The sequence below is a fragment of the Rattus norvegicus genome, chromosome 1 (genome assembly GCF_036323735.1).
Source record: "Rattus norvegicus strain BN/NHsdMcwi chromosome 1, GRCr8, whole genome shotgun sequence".
In the NCBI taxonomy this organism is placed as follows: domain Eukaryota; kingdom Metazoa; phylum Chordata; class Mammalia; order Rodentia; family Muridae; genus Rattus; species Rattus norvegicus.
Window position 1 is genome coordinate 147,485,102 of NC_086019.1, and position 17,456 is coordinate 147,502,557.

At 43.4% G+C, this 17,456-nt stretch overlaps 1 protein-coding gene across 1 annotated transcript in view; it reads right to left on the reverse strand.

The window, feature by feature from the left end:
• Positions 1 to 8,653: 8,653 nt before the first annotated feature.
• The window catches only part of Abhd17c (abhydrolase domain containing 17C, depalmitoylase), a 40,961-nt gene continuing 32,158 nt past the window's right edge, over positions 8,654 to 17,456 (reverse strand). The window contains exons 2-3 of the mRNA NM_001100736.2: positions 13,526 to 13,705; positions 8,654 to 10,070 (exon numbers count right to left, since the gene is read on the reverse strand). Coding sequence (NP_001094206.1) covers positions 9,851 to 10,070; positions 13,526 to 13,705 — 400 coding nt within the window. The 3' untranslated portion in view covers positions 8,654 to 9,850. The remainder of the gene's footprint in view (positions 10,071 to 13,525; positions 13,706 to 17,456) is intronic.

Sequence of the window (17,456 nt, forward strand, 5' to 3'; positions counted from 1 at the left end):
TTATGCAGTGTATGCTTTAGAATAGCCCGGTGAGCCTTTGAACTTCAGTAGTGTCTGCTATGACAGCTCTTGTTCATCTCATCTCAAGTTCTATTCATGCTAATGACTTGGTCCTCACCTTGGGGCTACCAGGACAAATTCAATGATATATGGTGTGAGATTAAGCCACTAGAGGGTGACTTCTAAGGAAATATGGGACTCTATTATAACCCTCATCGTTTTCTTTGTTCACTGGCCACTGTGAGATGAGCATCCTCATTTGTCACATACTCCTGTAATGTTCTTCCACATCACCTAAACAAAAAGCATGGCGCCAACAGAATGTGGATTTCAATCTCCAAAGCTAAATTGAAACTAAGTCATCACTAAATCGAAACTGTCCCTCTTTTGGGGTGGCTTATCTGAGATGTTGTTAGTGATAGAAATCGAACTGACATATATGGATAGACTTAGATCAGAGCTGAAATTACCAAAATGTGACTAAAATATTAATGCAAGGATCAGCGAAAAATGAATTGGTTACCTGAAAAGGTTAGCAAGATTGGTAAGTCCTTGGCAAAACTGAGAGAGAGAGAGAGATGGGGGGTGGTATTAAAGACCAAGACCTAAATTAATAAAATTTGCGACGAGAGGAACGATAGCTATTCCAGCAGATACAGCTGAAATTCATAGATTCATTGGGGACTGTTCTGAAAGCATACACTGAGTAAGCTTGAATTTGAAGAAATAACTAAATTGAGTCAAGAGGATACAAACAACCTAAACAGATAATAACAAGAAATGAGATTGAAACAAAATACAAAGTGTACAAATAAAAACAAAAATAAAGTACTTTGGATACAACAAAGGATCAATATTAATATGTCTCCAACAGGTCCATAAAACAGCAGTGGAAGGAGTGCTGTGAAATTTGTGCTATGAAGCTGGTATTACTTTGTGTCTAATTTAAGCTCCATGTGACGCTGTCTTTTTTTTTTCCCCCCGGAGCTGGGGACTGAACCCAGGGCCTTGCGCTTGCTAGGCAAGCACTTTACCACTGAGCTAAATCCCCAACCCCTACTTTGATACTAAAACCACATAAGGACATAGACACACACTCTGTCTCTCTGTCTCTCTGTCTCTCTCTCTCTCGTGCGTGCATGCGTGCGTGCACACACGCATACACATGCACACACACACACACACACACACACACAGAGAGAGAGAGAGAGAGAGAGAGAGAGAGAGAGAGAGAGAGAGAGAGAGAGAAACTATAGAACAGTTTCCTTGATGACTATATGTGGTGACTTGGCCCATAGGGAATGGCACTGTTAGGAGGTGTGGCCTTGTTGGAGGAACTATGTTACTGTCGGGGAGGGCTTTGAGACCCTCCACCTAGCCACATGGGAGCCAATCTTCTCTTGTTTGCCTTCAGAATACTATGTAGAATTTTCAATTCCTCCAGCACCATGTCTACCTGAATGCTGCCATGCTTCCTGCCTTGATGATAACGGACTGAACCTCTGGGCCTGTAAGCCAGCCCCAATTAAATGTTATTCTTTATGCGTTGTCTAGGTCATGGTGTCTGTTCACAGCAATGGAAACCCTAAACAGTGCTGAAATAGACTTGCGAAGTGAGATAAAAAAACAGCTTAAGAGATTATTTAAAAAGGTCACACAGCATTTTCATTCTGGGTGAAAAGTCAGAAAGAAAGAGAAACAGACAAGAGAGCAAGCTACTTGGGACAGAGAACATCTGTATTAAGTGGGTGATTTACAGAGGGGCTTCAGGAAGAATCAAAGCTCCCTTCTATTTATGGGGAAGGAAGTGGAAGAGTTTCCCTTTCTGATCAGCAGTTGGCATTGCTAGAGGTACCCAGTGAGCAGTGAGCTAAAGAATGTTACCTGTTCAATAAGCATCTTGCCCGGCTGGCCATTACTTGGGTTCCACAGGGCAGGGCAGTCAAGAGTCTAGATCAGTTTTCTCAACTTTCCTAATGTTGCAACCCTTTAATACAGTTCCTCATGCTGTGGTGACTTTCAACCATAAAATTATTTTGTTGCTACTTTATACCTGTAATTTTGCTATTATGAATTGTAATATAAGTATCTGATATACAGGATATTTGATATGTGACCACTGTGAAAGGGTTGTCTGACACCACCCCTGAAAGGGGTCACAATCCACAGGTTCAGAACCACTGGCCTAGAGAAACAAAGTCTAAAAATCAAATTACTGTATCACTGTTAGAGGAATTATCACAGTTCAAACAAAATGGAGGATCTGCACAAAATGTCAGATCCTGGCTAAGACCAATGATGTAAGGGTGTTGTGATGGTCATCATTCTTTATTGTCAACTTGGATTTGGAGTCTCATGGGAAGTCACCTCTGGCACGTCTGTGATAGGGTTCCCAGTGAGGTTTAAATGCGGAAGGAAGACTTCTCCTGAATGTGGTGGCATCATCCTACGGTTGTGTGTGATTCTCGATGAAATAGGGAAGCAAGGAAAGAACAAGCTGGGCACCAGCTTTCCCTTCTCTCTGCTTCTCCCAGACATGGATGCCTCACACTTGGGCTTCCATACTTTCCCCACTATGATGGACTAAACCCTCAACCCTCAGCCAAAAGAAACCCACCCTTCCTTGAGCTACTTTTCATTAATAAAAAGTCACATGACTATGTTGGAAGGCACAGAAAAAGTCCATGACTCTTCATAATGAAATCCCAGAGAACCTGGGACTAGATGGTTCATTCATCCTGCAACATAGAAACGGCTAGACGTGACAAACTGACAGCCAATAGTGTAATGAATGGCATCTTAGGGTCTTATTGCTGTGAACAGACACCATGATAAGCATAAGTTTTATAAAGGACAACGTTTAATTGGGGCTGGCTTACAGGTTCAGGGGTTCAGTCCATCATCATCAAGGCAGGAGCATGGCAGCATCCAGGCAGACATGGTGCAGGAGAAGCTGAGTTCTACATCTTCACCCAAAGGAAGCCAGGAACAGACTGAGCATCCTCCGGCAGCTGGGAGGAGGGTCTCGAAGCCCATCCCCACAGTGACACATCCTCCAACAAGGCCACACCTTCTAATAGTGCCACTCCCTGGCCAAGCATATGCAAACCATCACAAACGAAGAGATATTAAAAAAAACATTTCTTCTAAAATTAGGCATGAGGTAAAGGAGTTCACGATCACCACTTTCCTAAGTTAGCTTTTCGTTGCTGTAAACAAAATACTTGACCAAAATAGCTTAAGAGCTAAGGTTTATCACATGGTTTAAGGGATATTGTCTACCACAGCAGGGAAAGGATGACAACCAATGTGGCTTGGTCTCAGACAGCCGGTGCTGGAGCAGCTGCTTGGAAATGGCATCAGCCAGGAAGCAGGGAGCCTGGGCTGGAAGCAGAGTCTCAGAAGGTTCCACAGCTCCCAAAAATATCACCACCAGCTGCAAAGCACGTGCTCAACCGCAGCCTGTGAAGCATCTTGCCTACAGATCATAACAAGGAGGCAAGACATTGTTTAGAGGTTTCAAAGAGATCAATCTTTGGCCATCTGGATCTGTGTGCTTAGAGGAAGACATCATGGTGCAGGGAGCCAATGATGGAGGAGAACTGTTCACTTCATGGCTGACTAAGAAGCAGAAAGTGAGACAGGAAGTGACTGGGGATAATACACCCCAAGGATTGTTCCCTAGGAATCTATGTCCTTCATTGAGGCCCCACCTTCTGAAGGTTTTGTAAGATCCCAAATTAGTGTCACCAACTGGAAATATAGTAGTCAAACATGAGCCTGTGAGGGACATTTCCTATACACACATGCAGACATGTGAGGCCAGGCATATCCCAGCATGCACATAGCTGTAAGAAAAAGATTGTACTAGTCTAGTTTCCATGAGGTGTGCTTAGTGTCATCGGGGTTACAGATGAGCAGGAGGCCCTGTGCCTTCTCTTCTCCAGGTGGTGGCTAGAGCTCTGAGAATTACCGGTTGTCTGTAATGTGACTAGGCCCATAATAAAAACGGGAGCAGGCTCAAGTCCCAAATTACTCGTTAAATAAGGCTCTGTGTCTTAAACCGATGAAATTGGGAATTTGAGGAAAGGTCAAGTCCCAGACTCTGGCAGAGGAGGACAGAATATTTTTTTCAACCAGGAGACTTGAAAAACCACCACCTTGTGCCAAATTCTCTACGCTGTTGCCCTATTTAACATGCAGAATGGCATGTTAAAAGCGACTTCCTTTTCACTAATCTCTTGAATTTCTTACATTATTTCCAACATGTCACCGATGTTCTGGCTACACAGAAATGTGAGCAGATGAAAAGGAGGGTACTTGGGATGGTGTTCCCTCTGGAATATGGGAGGAAAGAGAGTGTGCTTGGGAGAAAGTGAACAAAATGTTTTTCTAAGGTCTTGAAGACACTTAATCCGATAGTAGAAATTTGGTTGTAAAATTTGGGGGATGGGCTAATTTTTATTATTTTTTAACATTATTTTTCTGTGTAAGGGTGTTTTGCCTGCACATGTCTGTGCACTAAGTGCATGCCTGATGCCCTCAGAGGCCAGAAGAGAGCTTCAGAACTCCTAGAATTGGAGTTCCAGACAATAGTAAGCTGACACATGGGTGCTAGAAATCAAACCATGATCTTCTGGAAGAGCAGCAAGTGCTTTTAACCCCTGAAACGTCTCTACAGTCTAATAAATGAATGAATGAATGATTGAATGGATGGATGGATGGATGGATGGATGGATGCATGGATGGATGGATGGATGGATGGATGGATGGATGGATGGATGGATGGATGAATAGGAGAATCGAAGGCTCAGAATCAGCATGGGCTAAGCCTGGGCTACATACAGCGAGGTCCTACAGCAGCCCATCTTGGAAGTGCTAGGGTAGGTTAGGGATTCAAGCAGCTAACTGTCCACGTAGGTCTGCAAGCTGGGAGCCACCTCGACGTACTTTCAGACAACAGTGAACAGGGCTGGGTGTAATCAAACTGGAAGCAGTGAGACGGGAAGTTCTTAGGGAGGTGAGCAATGATTATGCAGCAGTGCAGGACAGAGGCAGACAAATTAACTCAGTGTGTAGTTTTCAAAGTCTCTTCTTTCATTTTGGTTCTAAACCCAGACTCTACACTTCTGTTTAACGTGGGCATGTTTCCGTTTCTTCTCGCCCGCCAGGCATTTCTACTGAAGAACTTCACTCAATTCTTTAACTGTGGCAGATCACTTCAGAGATGCCTAGGGATTCCTTTTTAGGTCACAAGCTCACTACGCAGTAGGAACTCCAAGCCAGGCTGGCTGCACACAGAACTACCAGCTGTGTAATGCATTCTTCGCTCTGGGCATTCTTCACTCAGCCCTCTTACCTCCAGACACTCATTCCTTATGCACAGCCCTGATAAGCCTCCTGGGGCTCATGGAGCCTGCAAAGTAGATCCAGGCTCTTCAACCCCGACACAGCCTTTCTACAAGTATCAGCGTGTGTGTGTGTGTGTGTGTGTGTGTGTGTGTGTGTGTGTGTGTGTGTGTATTTGGTGGAGAAATGGTTTGGTTTCTTGAAGCAGGATGTCACGAGTACTTTTTATAACTCATTACTAATAAATCTGGTGATAACTGATTTTTTTTTTTTTGGTCCATTTTTATTTGTCAGCTTTGCTGGTTGTTTTTGTCAACTGGACACAAATCCAGACATAAATGGGAAGACAGAGTTCTAATTTAAAAAAAAAATAGCTTCCAAAAGATTGGCTTGTAAGCAAGCTATAGTTATTGCCTTGATTAGTGACTGATATGGGAGAACTCATGACACTTGTACCATCCTTGGCCTGGTGGTCCTGCAGTCTGTAAGAAGGCAGGTTGAGCAAGCCATGGAGAGCAAGCCAGTGAGCAGCACTCCTTCATGGCCTCTGCATCAGCTCCTGCCTTGGTTCTCTTCAGTAGACTGTGACTCAAGATATACAAACTGAATAAATCACTTCTTCTCCAAGTTGCTTTTGTCCAAAGAGTTTTATCACAGTGATAGAAATCCTAAACCATCATTCTTATGAATCTTACAACTTTGTGTAATTGCCTTTAAGTTTGTTGAAGTCTTTTTCCATTATCAGGCTTAACCCATGGTTAGAATTCCAGGCCTTACACTGTAGTGTTGATGGCAACATTAATCCTTGACAACAGAGCAGACAACTTGAACAAAACCAATATATGCCAACCACAGACCTAAGTTTTTGGTTCTTTTTAATTAATTAAAAAACAATGGTGGTGCATACGTGAGTCCCAACTCAGGTAGGATGAATTTGTTGGCATTTTAAGCCCAGCCTGGTCTACTGGATAAGACGCTGCCAAAATAAGAAATCATCCTTCCATACCAACTTTATTAAGATTCCAAGCAAGAAGAGAAGTTTAAGTTATTATTGCTGGACAAATATATAGGTCAGTAGTAGAGCATTTGTCTAGTATGTTCAAAATCCTGGGCCTGATCCCCAAACCACTGTTTGCTTTTGAGATTTTGCTTTACTTATTAACAAGTATTTGCATTTTGTTTATGTAATCAGAATAAGAGCAGCTTGATCATGCTAGGTTACCTTGATAGAATGCCTAATGTTTCACTCCACACATTTGCTTCTGCATGGGAGCGCTATTCTGGTCTCTGTTAAGTATGTCTCTGCTTGAATTCATTGTTCCCCTTAACAATGAGAAAGACTATCTGTGTGAACTGCTGGGGCCTTGGAGAGAGTTTTCCGTTTTTACCAGTTCTTCCACTGTTATCAGCACGTTCTTCAGGAAGCTACATCTCAATTGAGTATCTCTGCTGTGAGACAGCCTTTGCATCCCAGTCTGTTGCAGGCTAGAAAAGCTGTCCCCAGGTCTCTGAAACTGTCTTCAGGAGCAGACTAGCCACTAGGCTAGAGGCTTTCAAGTTGAACTTAATGCTTCTGGCTTTGTTCTCTGACACAGCACACATCTGTGGTTCCTTCTCTCTAGGCTCAGAAGTCTGTGAACTCCACACTCCCCTGCTAAACTCCAAGAGTTAGGGAACTGTACCTCAAAGGGTGTCTTGACAATTCATCAGCCCTTCCAAGCTTCAAATGGTTCTCACAGCCTATACTGTTTTAAGAATGATTTTATTTGGACAGAAAATACCTTTTTTGAGACCACAACCACCTTACTCTCCAATTTGCAAAGAATATGACAAAACAGTGCTTTACATTAGGATGTGAGGGGTTTTTCTATGATGAAAACAACTTTGGCCTGATCTGTACCACTGACTGGGGGTTTAGATGAGAACAGTGCCTACAGGCTCAGCTGTTTGTGTGACTGAATACAGTTCCTCAGTTGGTGGAACTGTTTGGGAAGGATTAGCAGAAGGTCCTGGAGGAATGAATGCCACAAACAGTGGGATTTGAGGTTTTAAAAGCCCACCCCAGGCCCAGTTAACTACCCTTCTACTTTTTGGTTGTTGATTAGATATAAGCCCTCGGCTACAGTACTGTGCCTGCTTGCTGTCCTGCTCCCCACTATGATGGTCATGGACGAACTCTCTGAACCTGTAAGTCCCTAATTAAATGCTTTTAAAAGTTTCCCTTGGTTATTCTGTGTCATTACAGCAACAGAAAAGTAACTTACTTCTCTATTAGGGATACTAATCATCAGAACGAGAGAGACCTTGGTCACAGTGCCTGACTCTGAATGTGATTTCTAAGCCTGGGTTTGTGTTGGAAAGCACAAATCATATATTAGAAATAACCCACCCAATATCTAGTCTATAAAGAGATTTTTTTCATTGCCTCATGATTTCTTTTGTTAACCATAGAGAAAGACAATTTAAATCTCCCAGAAACTTCTGCAACTACAGCAAATCTGGTGGGCATCCGTCAAAGTAGTGGTGGTGTCACTCAGGAGGGAGCCTACAGTCAGTGTGACCAAGTCTCAGAGTTTCAAGACCCCCACCCCACCCCCACCAGAATTCCATTCTTTCGAGCCATGCTCAGAAGGGTGCTACTCGCGTGCCACACATCCCCTGGCTCTGAGAAAAGTGTGAGTTGCACTGAATGAATATTAAGCAGTAGTAAAGAAACAGGCCTCTCAGTTTCTATCTGCCATGGTGCAGTTTCCTATTTGTTCACAACAACTGCTGAAATTTAGATGCTGGACTTGGTGACTCGCTCAGTTGTGTAGTAGGTGAAACAAGAGAGGCGAGAGTATTAAAGATCCAAGCACCGTCAACAAACAGGATGAGAAGTCAGATGCTTAGACCCCTCGGTTAGCGTCTCTTCAACAGGCCTCTGGGGCGTTTCTCCCTTCTAGTGTGCCATGTGGGGCAATCACCACATCCTCTTAAAGTGCGATTAGGAAAGGCTATGCTAAGAGCTGAAAGCTGGTATCCTTTCTCTGGAAAGGTGATCAAAGGCTGAAAAGACCCTAGGTCACTGTCATGACTCACCCTTCAGTCCCGGCTGAGCACCTCAAGAGAACTGTCAGCTCTGTGAATCTGAAACAGTCCTACTGCACGGCCCACTTAGGGACCATCTATGTCTCCTGCTGCTCCGTGTCTCAGCTTCCAACAGTGACACCCCAAGGGTCCCCCCGAGTCGGGAGGAATGGTACGTTCTCACGGTTTCTTTTGATGGCGGATGAAGGAAGGAGCACATAAGCCCACGCGTTCTGATCCATGCGTCCTTTATTCCATTACCACCCACCGTGCCGCATCCAGGCAACAGCACACAAACTGGCAACCAACGCAATCCAGTTGTACAACGATCTGAGGCTTACAGTACATTTAAGGCTTTTAAATTTGAAAAAAGAAAACTAAAATAAGACCAAACAACCCCAAACCCAATCCCGCAACCAATACAAGTAGTGTAGTGATTTAAACATCTCGTTTCTGATGTTCACCTGGCACAACTCCAGTGTCAAAACCCAAAGAACTCCTAAACTAAGAGATCAGCTTAGGGTAATTTAATTACCTAAATTCTTCAAAGCAGAAACTTGGAATTTTTTGTCTTGGAAATGTTATAAAAATTTTAATAGCAAAACATAGGAATAAAAACATATTAACAAAATGTATTCAATCATTTACAATACAAACAAGGAATCTGCAGTCTGTTGTTGTAGCCTGACAAAAGAAATGTATCCATTAAGAATTTGTGCACAATGTAATTGCAAATATGTACAGGGCTTTAAGAAAGCCGACAAGGAGGACTTTACAGAGGGACAGTTGGCCAGGCTCTATTAGACCAGACAATCAAAATATTAAAACTCTTGGCTAGTAATAAATTTACACTTAAAAAACCCCAGTTTCCTGTTGTTTAAGAATATTCCAGTTGTATTTAAATGGTAACAGTTGATGAAGCTGTTAGTGATAGTTCCAGGAAATCATTCTTCATGTGTGGGAAAGACTTGTGTGTTAACACGAGTTAATGGAGGATTTCTCACAGTTTTCCAGTTACACTACCACAGCTTCACAAAGGAATCGCACCCTTGGCACCAGGGCTGAAAGCGCCTCAGGTCAAACACCGGCACATGGGTGAGACGGTGATCCTGCACCGGTGGGTGGGGGGAATCAGAGGTGACAGCGAAGGAGACAGACTTGATCACACTTTAGTCTACAGCCCTGGGAAACAGCCCTCATGGTCAACTCTCGTTCCCACTCCTGCAAGGTCTTGCAGCTGAGAATCCAGCTGCTCAGCCTAATGGAAGGTGGAGATTAGGTACAAAAGACAGACTGTGTTAGCTCTTTAAGGAGAACACCCAAAGGCTGGGCCCTTCTCTGTGGTTATTAGGTATCACTGTTAAATCCAGTCAAAGCGTGTGCAAACAAGGATCCTCGCTTCACAGTAATGAGGTAAGGTTGGCCGCCGTCTTCAGGAGTTGGGAAGCTCGTGAGATATGAACTGTTTTAGTCGTTCTAGGTACTGTGCATAGAGCTCTATATCATTGTGCCCAGCCCCCTCAACCCACAGGGGCTCTACAGCACGGGGACAGCGCTCATACATCGCCAAGCCATGCGAGAAATCGATGACCTCATCCTCGGTACCGTGAATGACCAACACAGGAGAGGTGACTTTAGATATCTTGTCAATGCTGCAAGACAGAAGTGGGAGGGGAGAAAAGGACTCTTTTAGTCACACTCACAGAAGAGCTGCCCTGACAAGCTCATTAACACCACAGTTGGACATCTCAGAGCTCTGCCATGCCCTCATAGCTAAAAGTGATGCCCACGTACAGGTGATAAGCTCACGCTGACATACCGTAACGGCTTAGCTTTCTTTCCCATTGTTTTTCTAATACGTTTTTCCTTAACATTTTTAAAAAAAAATTAGAATCATTTAGGATTTATGGCAAAGAGAGCTATACCAATTCCCAACTCATTTCCTATCTCCTAACTCCTAATTCATTTCCTATTGAGCTAATAGCAGCCATTACCATAATATTTATCAAAACCAAGAAACCAACTTTAGTATATACCTATTAGCTAAAACCTCCCACTTCTAATTAGGTTTCACTTGTTTTTCCACAAATGTCTCTTTCCTATTCCAACATCCCATCAAGAATACTATATTGCATTTAGCGATTTTTTTAAAAGTAGTTTTATTAAAAACAACTAAAACCATATGACTAGCAAAACCAATAACTAGTATTTTTTAATTTGTATTTTGAGAAAACTTTAAAATATAAACAAGCAAGCACTTGATATATCTGAATGAATAGCTCTGTAAAGTGGGACTGGATACTCTTCCTGAAGAAGCAAGCCCAGGCTGGACAGGTGGCTCGGTGGTTGATAGCACTGGTTGCTCTTGTAGGGGACCCAGGTTCAACTTCCAGCATCACATGAGACTAACCACCATCAGTAACTCCAGTACCAAGGGATCTGATGCCCTCTTTTGGTATTTTTGGGTACCAACCACACATGTGGTACACATACATGCAGGCAAAACACACTCGCAAATATAAAATATTTTTAAAAACTTTTTAAATAAGTCTCATTTCATAAAAGCAGAGAACTCTTTGATTTAAAAAAAAAAGCACCATCAAAAGCTTCATGTGATGCTTAGATTTTACTCCAACTGTTTATAAAAATGAAGTCCATTCTCACAGGATGACTTCTCATGGATCTGTGCTTTAGGTTCTGAAAACACGTCCCAGGGAGGAGCTGAAAGGGCCACTAGCATGTGTCGGGCTGGGTGAATGGGTGACTGCTCTGATGGGGTGATGGTCCTTTAAGCCATGAATAAATGTCTCTTTCCATCTGTCCTTCTGCCTGAGAAGACCAGCTTGCTGCTGACTCTTTTCTAGTTGATCCTCATCAGGATTGTAGCAGGACACAAATGGGTGCTATTTGTGGGAGTTTTTCTGATAAAGTTAACAGCTCACATCCATTATAGCAGAACACTCTGCACAGTCCACATGAAATCTCATCTAATTCACATGAAAAAGAACCCATGAGGAACTGTCTTCTGTTTCATTAGGGAGGGAACTGAAGCTCAGAGAGATTATAAAATAACAGGCACCAGGCCAGGGAGATAATAAAGAGAGCTAACATCCGTTACACATTCCAAAGGTCTACAAGTGACTGTCAGTCTTTATGAACAACTCACAAAGCTGCCAACTGCTTAAAGGCACCCCAGAAAGACTGCAAAACCCCAGCAGCCACAGGACCTGTGAAGATCAGAGCCTCTGTGGCCATGTGCAGTTTTGCAGACCAGGAATTGTACCAGAACCTTACTCTTCCCCTGGATTTAATTTTCAAGTGTCTCCCTTTATAAGCCGTCAATTACACTCAATTAAAAACTGTGTTTACTCAACAGTTAGGACAGGCCTGAGACTATATCTCATGCTGCTATTTATGGAAATCTCTTACTGTCTGCAAAGGGCATCTGAAGTTGAAAGCCTCTGTCCATCCCTATTTGTGCAGGCGGAGAAGAACCAACACTGAAGCATGACCAGGACTCAGTCTCTCTCTTTTTAACATAGAAGGAACCATGAAAGCTGACTTCTCTTTGAGAAAGACAGCACTCTGCCATTTGACAGCAAGGACACCATATAGAAAATGTTGCCAAATCCAATTAATGATGAAAGCCAGTGGAGCCATTAATGGCTTGAAATCTAGTCCATCAATAATTTAGGGAGCAGTGGCCTCTTTGTCTCCAACCTTACGAAGCCAGTGATGTCACTGCTTTTGGCCTGATCTGTAAAGAGTACAGTAACTGGATCAACTTTTCAAAGCTGCTGGGAAGGCTAACTGGAGGGTCAGCCTTCAATGCCTGGTAAATCAGACAAACGGCATTTGTTGTTGGTTTGTTATTAATTAATAAAGTACAATTAGTTACAAGGGAATTAGTTTCAATGGCTGCATTTTAAGATATAAGCTAATCTCATTGTTCTGTTGCCAGGGTAACGCCTGGAACTGCTTCCCACAAACATGCAAAGCATGTCTTTAAACAAACTGACTCTCATTACCAATTCAGCACAAATAAGGCCACATTTGCCAGGCATGTCAAGCCTACTTAGCATTCGCAGCCATGCCACAGAAATGCAGTGTCCCGTTCCCAGGCAGAGTTTCAGTGAAGCCCGGTACAAGCTACACAAGTTGAGAATCAGCCAAGATGCTAACGAAGGTCTCTTCCTGTGAAATGAGACACTGGAACACAGCACCATGCAGCCAAATGCTGTATGTTCTTCTCCAATGAGAGCAGAACAGTGGCAATTAATAGGTCAACCCAAATCTTCAGAGCATGCATTACTCCTGCTGACGCTTTTCCTGGAAAGCACAATACAAGCTGGCTGGCTTCTGCAAGGCACTGCAGGAAAAACCTAGGGGGCCAATACTTTAAAAATCCTTCTCACATTATCACTTAAAAATCAAAAACAAAACAATTAGTCAAGAAGGAACTTGCAAAGCAAACACTTTGTTCACAGTATTGTATTTCTTAGTTCTCCCTTCCATTAGGAGGAGCTAGAGAACAGCAGGGGTCAGCTAGCAGGAGGGCCTTAGGATAACCAACACTGAGTCTTATGCTTCTCCCAGGGCAGGGTATCTCTGCAGTGACAATCTAAAAGTCTAAGATCAGGAAGAAGGGTGGCTGTTTCAACCATTCCCAGGGCTACCTTTCTCTTCTTTTCACAAGAATTACAGTGTCACTTTCTCCTTACCCATATTCTCTGACTGAAAAAGAAGTTTCTTACGTGTGCTTGTTTTTAGTTCAGAGTCTATACCAGAGCTAATTGCTTCCTGATACCTCTTAGTAATTGAGCAATACAGGTCCCTCTGAATAAATGAATACTGAACTGGAAGTTCCTTCAGGACATGCTGTATGTTACAGGTGAATCAATTAGTCCTGGGTACTGGCACACTCAAGGGCCTTATCCATCATCTGGAGACTTCCTAATGTGTAGCCAGCCCTGAAGGCTGAAATCTTACATTTGCCTTATATCCACAGTGATGCCAGGGGCCTGGCACAGAGGGGTGTGCAACCAACATTTAGACATTGATGTAGACTCTGAACACTGGTCAACTTCTCACGTGTCCATAAGCTCACCTGGGGAAAGCATCAAAGCAGTAAGTTTTCCTGGTATCTGGAAAAGCAACACGCAATCCAGACATCAGAGGGGAATGGAGGATGACGGCTGCACACTCATACCGCGAGGCCAGGTCCACAGTGGGGACAGTGCCAATGCTCTGTCCGTAGAGGATAATGTTCTCAGGACTCACACCATACCTGGAGAAAACAGAGGTTATACAACATTGGCTAACAAGTGTGCGTAGGGAAAGCACAACAGTACTTTAAGCCCACAAAACTCCCACATGTATTCGCTTAAAACTGCTATCATCTATCTTGTATGGTTTAGCTTAAAATGAACATTAATTTTATAAAATCAAACAGAGGCCTATTTCAGGATTAAATGACTACAGATCTGACTTTACAACATTTATAAAAACATGACTATGATCTTGTTCCTGGCTACTCACCTAACAAGTGCATTGTTTCCTTTAATTAAGGTTTCACTAGGACTTACACTTCCTGCTATTCCTTCTCATAGTCATGCTTGCGAAGTCAAAAAGTAAAAACAAGATGTGGCAAACAACTCTTCAAGTCAAGTTTTAATGATATGAAAGACATTTATAGAACAGTTCACTAAAATATAACTAATTTGAAAGCAACCACATCTTTTTTAGCCTCTTCTTGGGGCTAAATGTTTCCAAGATTTTCAATCCAGCAGTGGTCTGATCTGCCTCTGTAAAGGTTCTGGTTGGGTAAATATCATATGTAGAACAGGACTTCCCAGCCTCCTGGCAGCTCCAGCCAAGGGCAGATATTAGCCAACAAGCACTAGGTGTAGCTTTGAAGTGAAAAGCGATGACAGGTGAAGGTGTGAAAGAATGCTACACTCTCCTACAAGGTAGAACACATCAGGAGACAGACAGAAACTACATCCCCTATTAGCCTACAAGAAACATTAACGGACAGAGAGAGAGCTCAACGAATAAAAATGCTCACTGGTAACCTATCCCTAGGACTCACAATGGGAGGAGAGAACCTATTTCTGAGTTTGCCTCTGACTTACACATGTGCAACATGGCACAGACACAGACATGCAATAGCACATGAAGATACACATTAAAGCAGTGAATAGTTATTTTATATCCAAAAGACTGAGGAAAATTAGATTGACAACTTCAAGGTACAGTGTGCCATTTAATCCTTCCGGTCATCTTGGCTGAGTCTAAAATCCTCTAGGAAAGCCTAGTATCTCTGAATGGGTGCACGTTCTGCAGAAGCTCTAACCTAAGAGGGCGTCATTCCATGGGCTGGGGTCTTGGAAGAACAGAATTCTAGGTGAAAGAATCCATCTCTCTGCTCCCTGCTGACTGCAGAGCCTGCACCTCCTGCTCTTGCTGTCATGCCCTGACCGCACTGTGCTCAGACTGCAAGCCAGCATAAAACCTACCCCTCCTCAAGTTGTTTTGCTACTTTTGTCACAGCAATGAGAAGTGGAATTCAGATGACAAGACTGAATAGTAGAGTGTGTTACCATGTTGAAGGAGTACACTCTGCTATAGAAACTTGGGGGAACAATCTGGCAATCTGACCTTATCTGGTCACACTTAGATACCACGTGTAAAGTACTAAGCTCTCGGAAATGAACTGTCACTGCATGCTGCTCTCTGACAGCAACACTGTTTCTGTTAGCTTGAGGAGATACTGAAAAAGAAACACTTGAATCCCTCCAGTCAGGACAGTGAGGATGGGACAGGGAAGGTTCTCATCTGGGAAGAAGTGTCACCTGCACAGGGTGCAGAGCAGCAACAGCATGTGTCTAATTATAGCATCCATCTTGTTGGTCATTAAGCTGGACATCTGCCAGCTTTATGATCCTCTGAAACTGGAGTTTAGACAGTTGTTAGTAGTCATGTGGGTGCTGGGAACTACACCCATTATTCTGAAACACTGAGGCATCTCTCCAGTCTCTAAAAAGGTCACCTTTAAACAAAACATGAAGCCCATAAATAGTAACTGTAGAAAAGCTAGTATCAGAATGTTCAACAAAAGTAGCCTACAAAAATAAAGCAGTGTTCCTTTAAACCTTAAATATAAGGAAAGGGACCTTGTGAGCAGAATGTGAAATGGTAATTATGGTGTACTTTCAAATTCTGGGAAAATTCAATGATTTTTCCCCCCCTTTTTTCATACCTTATTCAGCCTACAGAATGAAATCTATGGTGCTTCTTTGGGAAACAAAGACTCAGAGTCCATTCTATCTGAGGACATGGAAATCAAGATGCAGGCAGGAAAAAGAGCTTGTTTTGTTTTGTTTTTAAATATCAAGGGGCAACAGTCGGCTACAGACTCACAGAAGAACATGGAAGAGCTCAGGGCAAACTGGGGCAGCTGCTGTACCTAGTACCACAGAGCCAGTCAGCAGAGGACCTGGGAAGTGGGCATGAATGGAGAGGAGAGGTCCAAAAAAACAAACATAAGAAGCGAACCTAGGCACCAGGAAGAGACACCAGGAAGAGTGTATCCAAAGGTTAGGCCACTTGGCATCTGCTGAGTCGTGATCTGGCACCATCAGCTTGAGAATGAGAAAGAAGAACATGTCTAGCAAACCAAGATGAAAGCTGTGAAAAACAAACAAACTGGTAATAGGCTGGACAAGTTCTCAGGACTCAAAGGAGCCAACGTCTCAGAAAGCCACTCTACGGAGACCTGGGGGCTCACTGCAGCTGTGTGCTCGCGGTCAGTGAGGAAGGTGCTGAGTCAGCACTCACTGTTGGTTCCACATCTCTGTAAAAACGTTCCCCTGGGACAGGGTTTCACAGTAGCTACATTTCTTTTTCCCTCTGGGTCTTCCTTCTGCTTCTTTGCTCATGCCTCTTTCATCTCAGGAATCCTACAGCCTCTATTCTCAGCCTTTTCTACAATCTCTTCATAATTATTTTCATGTAGAACTCTCCAGTGTCAGCTTCCAACAGTAGGAGATGTATCACAGCTGTGCAACATCTATTTGCTGGAGAGATGAGTAGATAAGCCTGACTTTTCACCCCTCTTTGTGCTGCTATTTTCTTCTGAGCTTTCAGCACCTCACACAGCACCTCCCCAGGGTGACTCTTCATACCGATTTCCTCATCTTAACATTTCTCTCCCATCCCTCTCACCCATGGGCTGGGATCCAGAAGGAATTTCTTAATTTACCTCCCCTTTCTACTGCACACCCTCTTAGTCACTAAGTCCAACCCATTCCCGTGTCTGAGATGTTTGCAGACTGACTGCCTATACGAGCAGCAGAGGTGCTGGTGGGTACACATAGTAGCATCCTGTGGGCAACTAACCAGAGGTATCCTGACAAGACAAATGTACTTCCAAGCCTAGGTGTGCTTTCACGGTAATGAGCGTTTCTGCTGTAAGAATCTGGGGTCTGTTCCCAGAGCTTATTCTGGTGACCTTACTGGCACTGCCTAATTCCCCAGGGCATTCAAATTGCTGACTTCTAATCTGTCCCACTCTTTCTGTGAATCATTTCATGAGTATGGGGAAGCAGGTGTCCTAGTTTCAAGTCCCCTGCTTCACTGACTCATGCTAATGATAAACAGCTCTACCAGCCTGCCAGCTTCCACCCTGGCCTTGCCCTCTGCCCAGGGCAGAACTCAGATATCACCTGCACCTGACAAGTGACTGTGTCAGACCTCTATGCTTCTCCCAGTTGACTTACTCCCAGTCCTATCTACATGGACTTTCACACTGCTCATTCCGGTCCATGTCTCATGTTCTCAGTACGTAACATACCTTGTGGAAACAAAACATGACAAAACACCTTTAATCATGTTACTTTCTAATCAAACCCTTCAGCTAATCAGTACATTCAAGTCATCATCCCAAAGAGGAACCCACACCTGACCCAGATAACTATTCCAACATTTTCTCTCCAACTGGTCCTTCTGCCATGGACTGCTGACTTTCTTGTTGATTA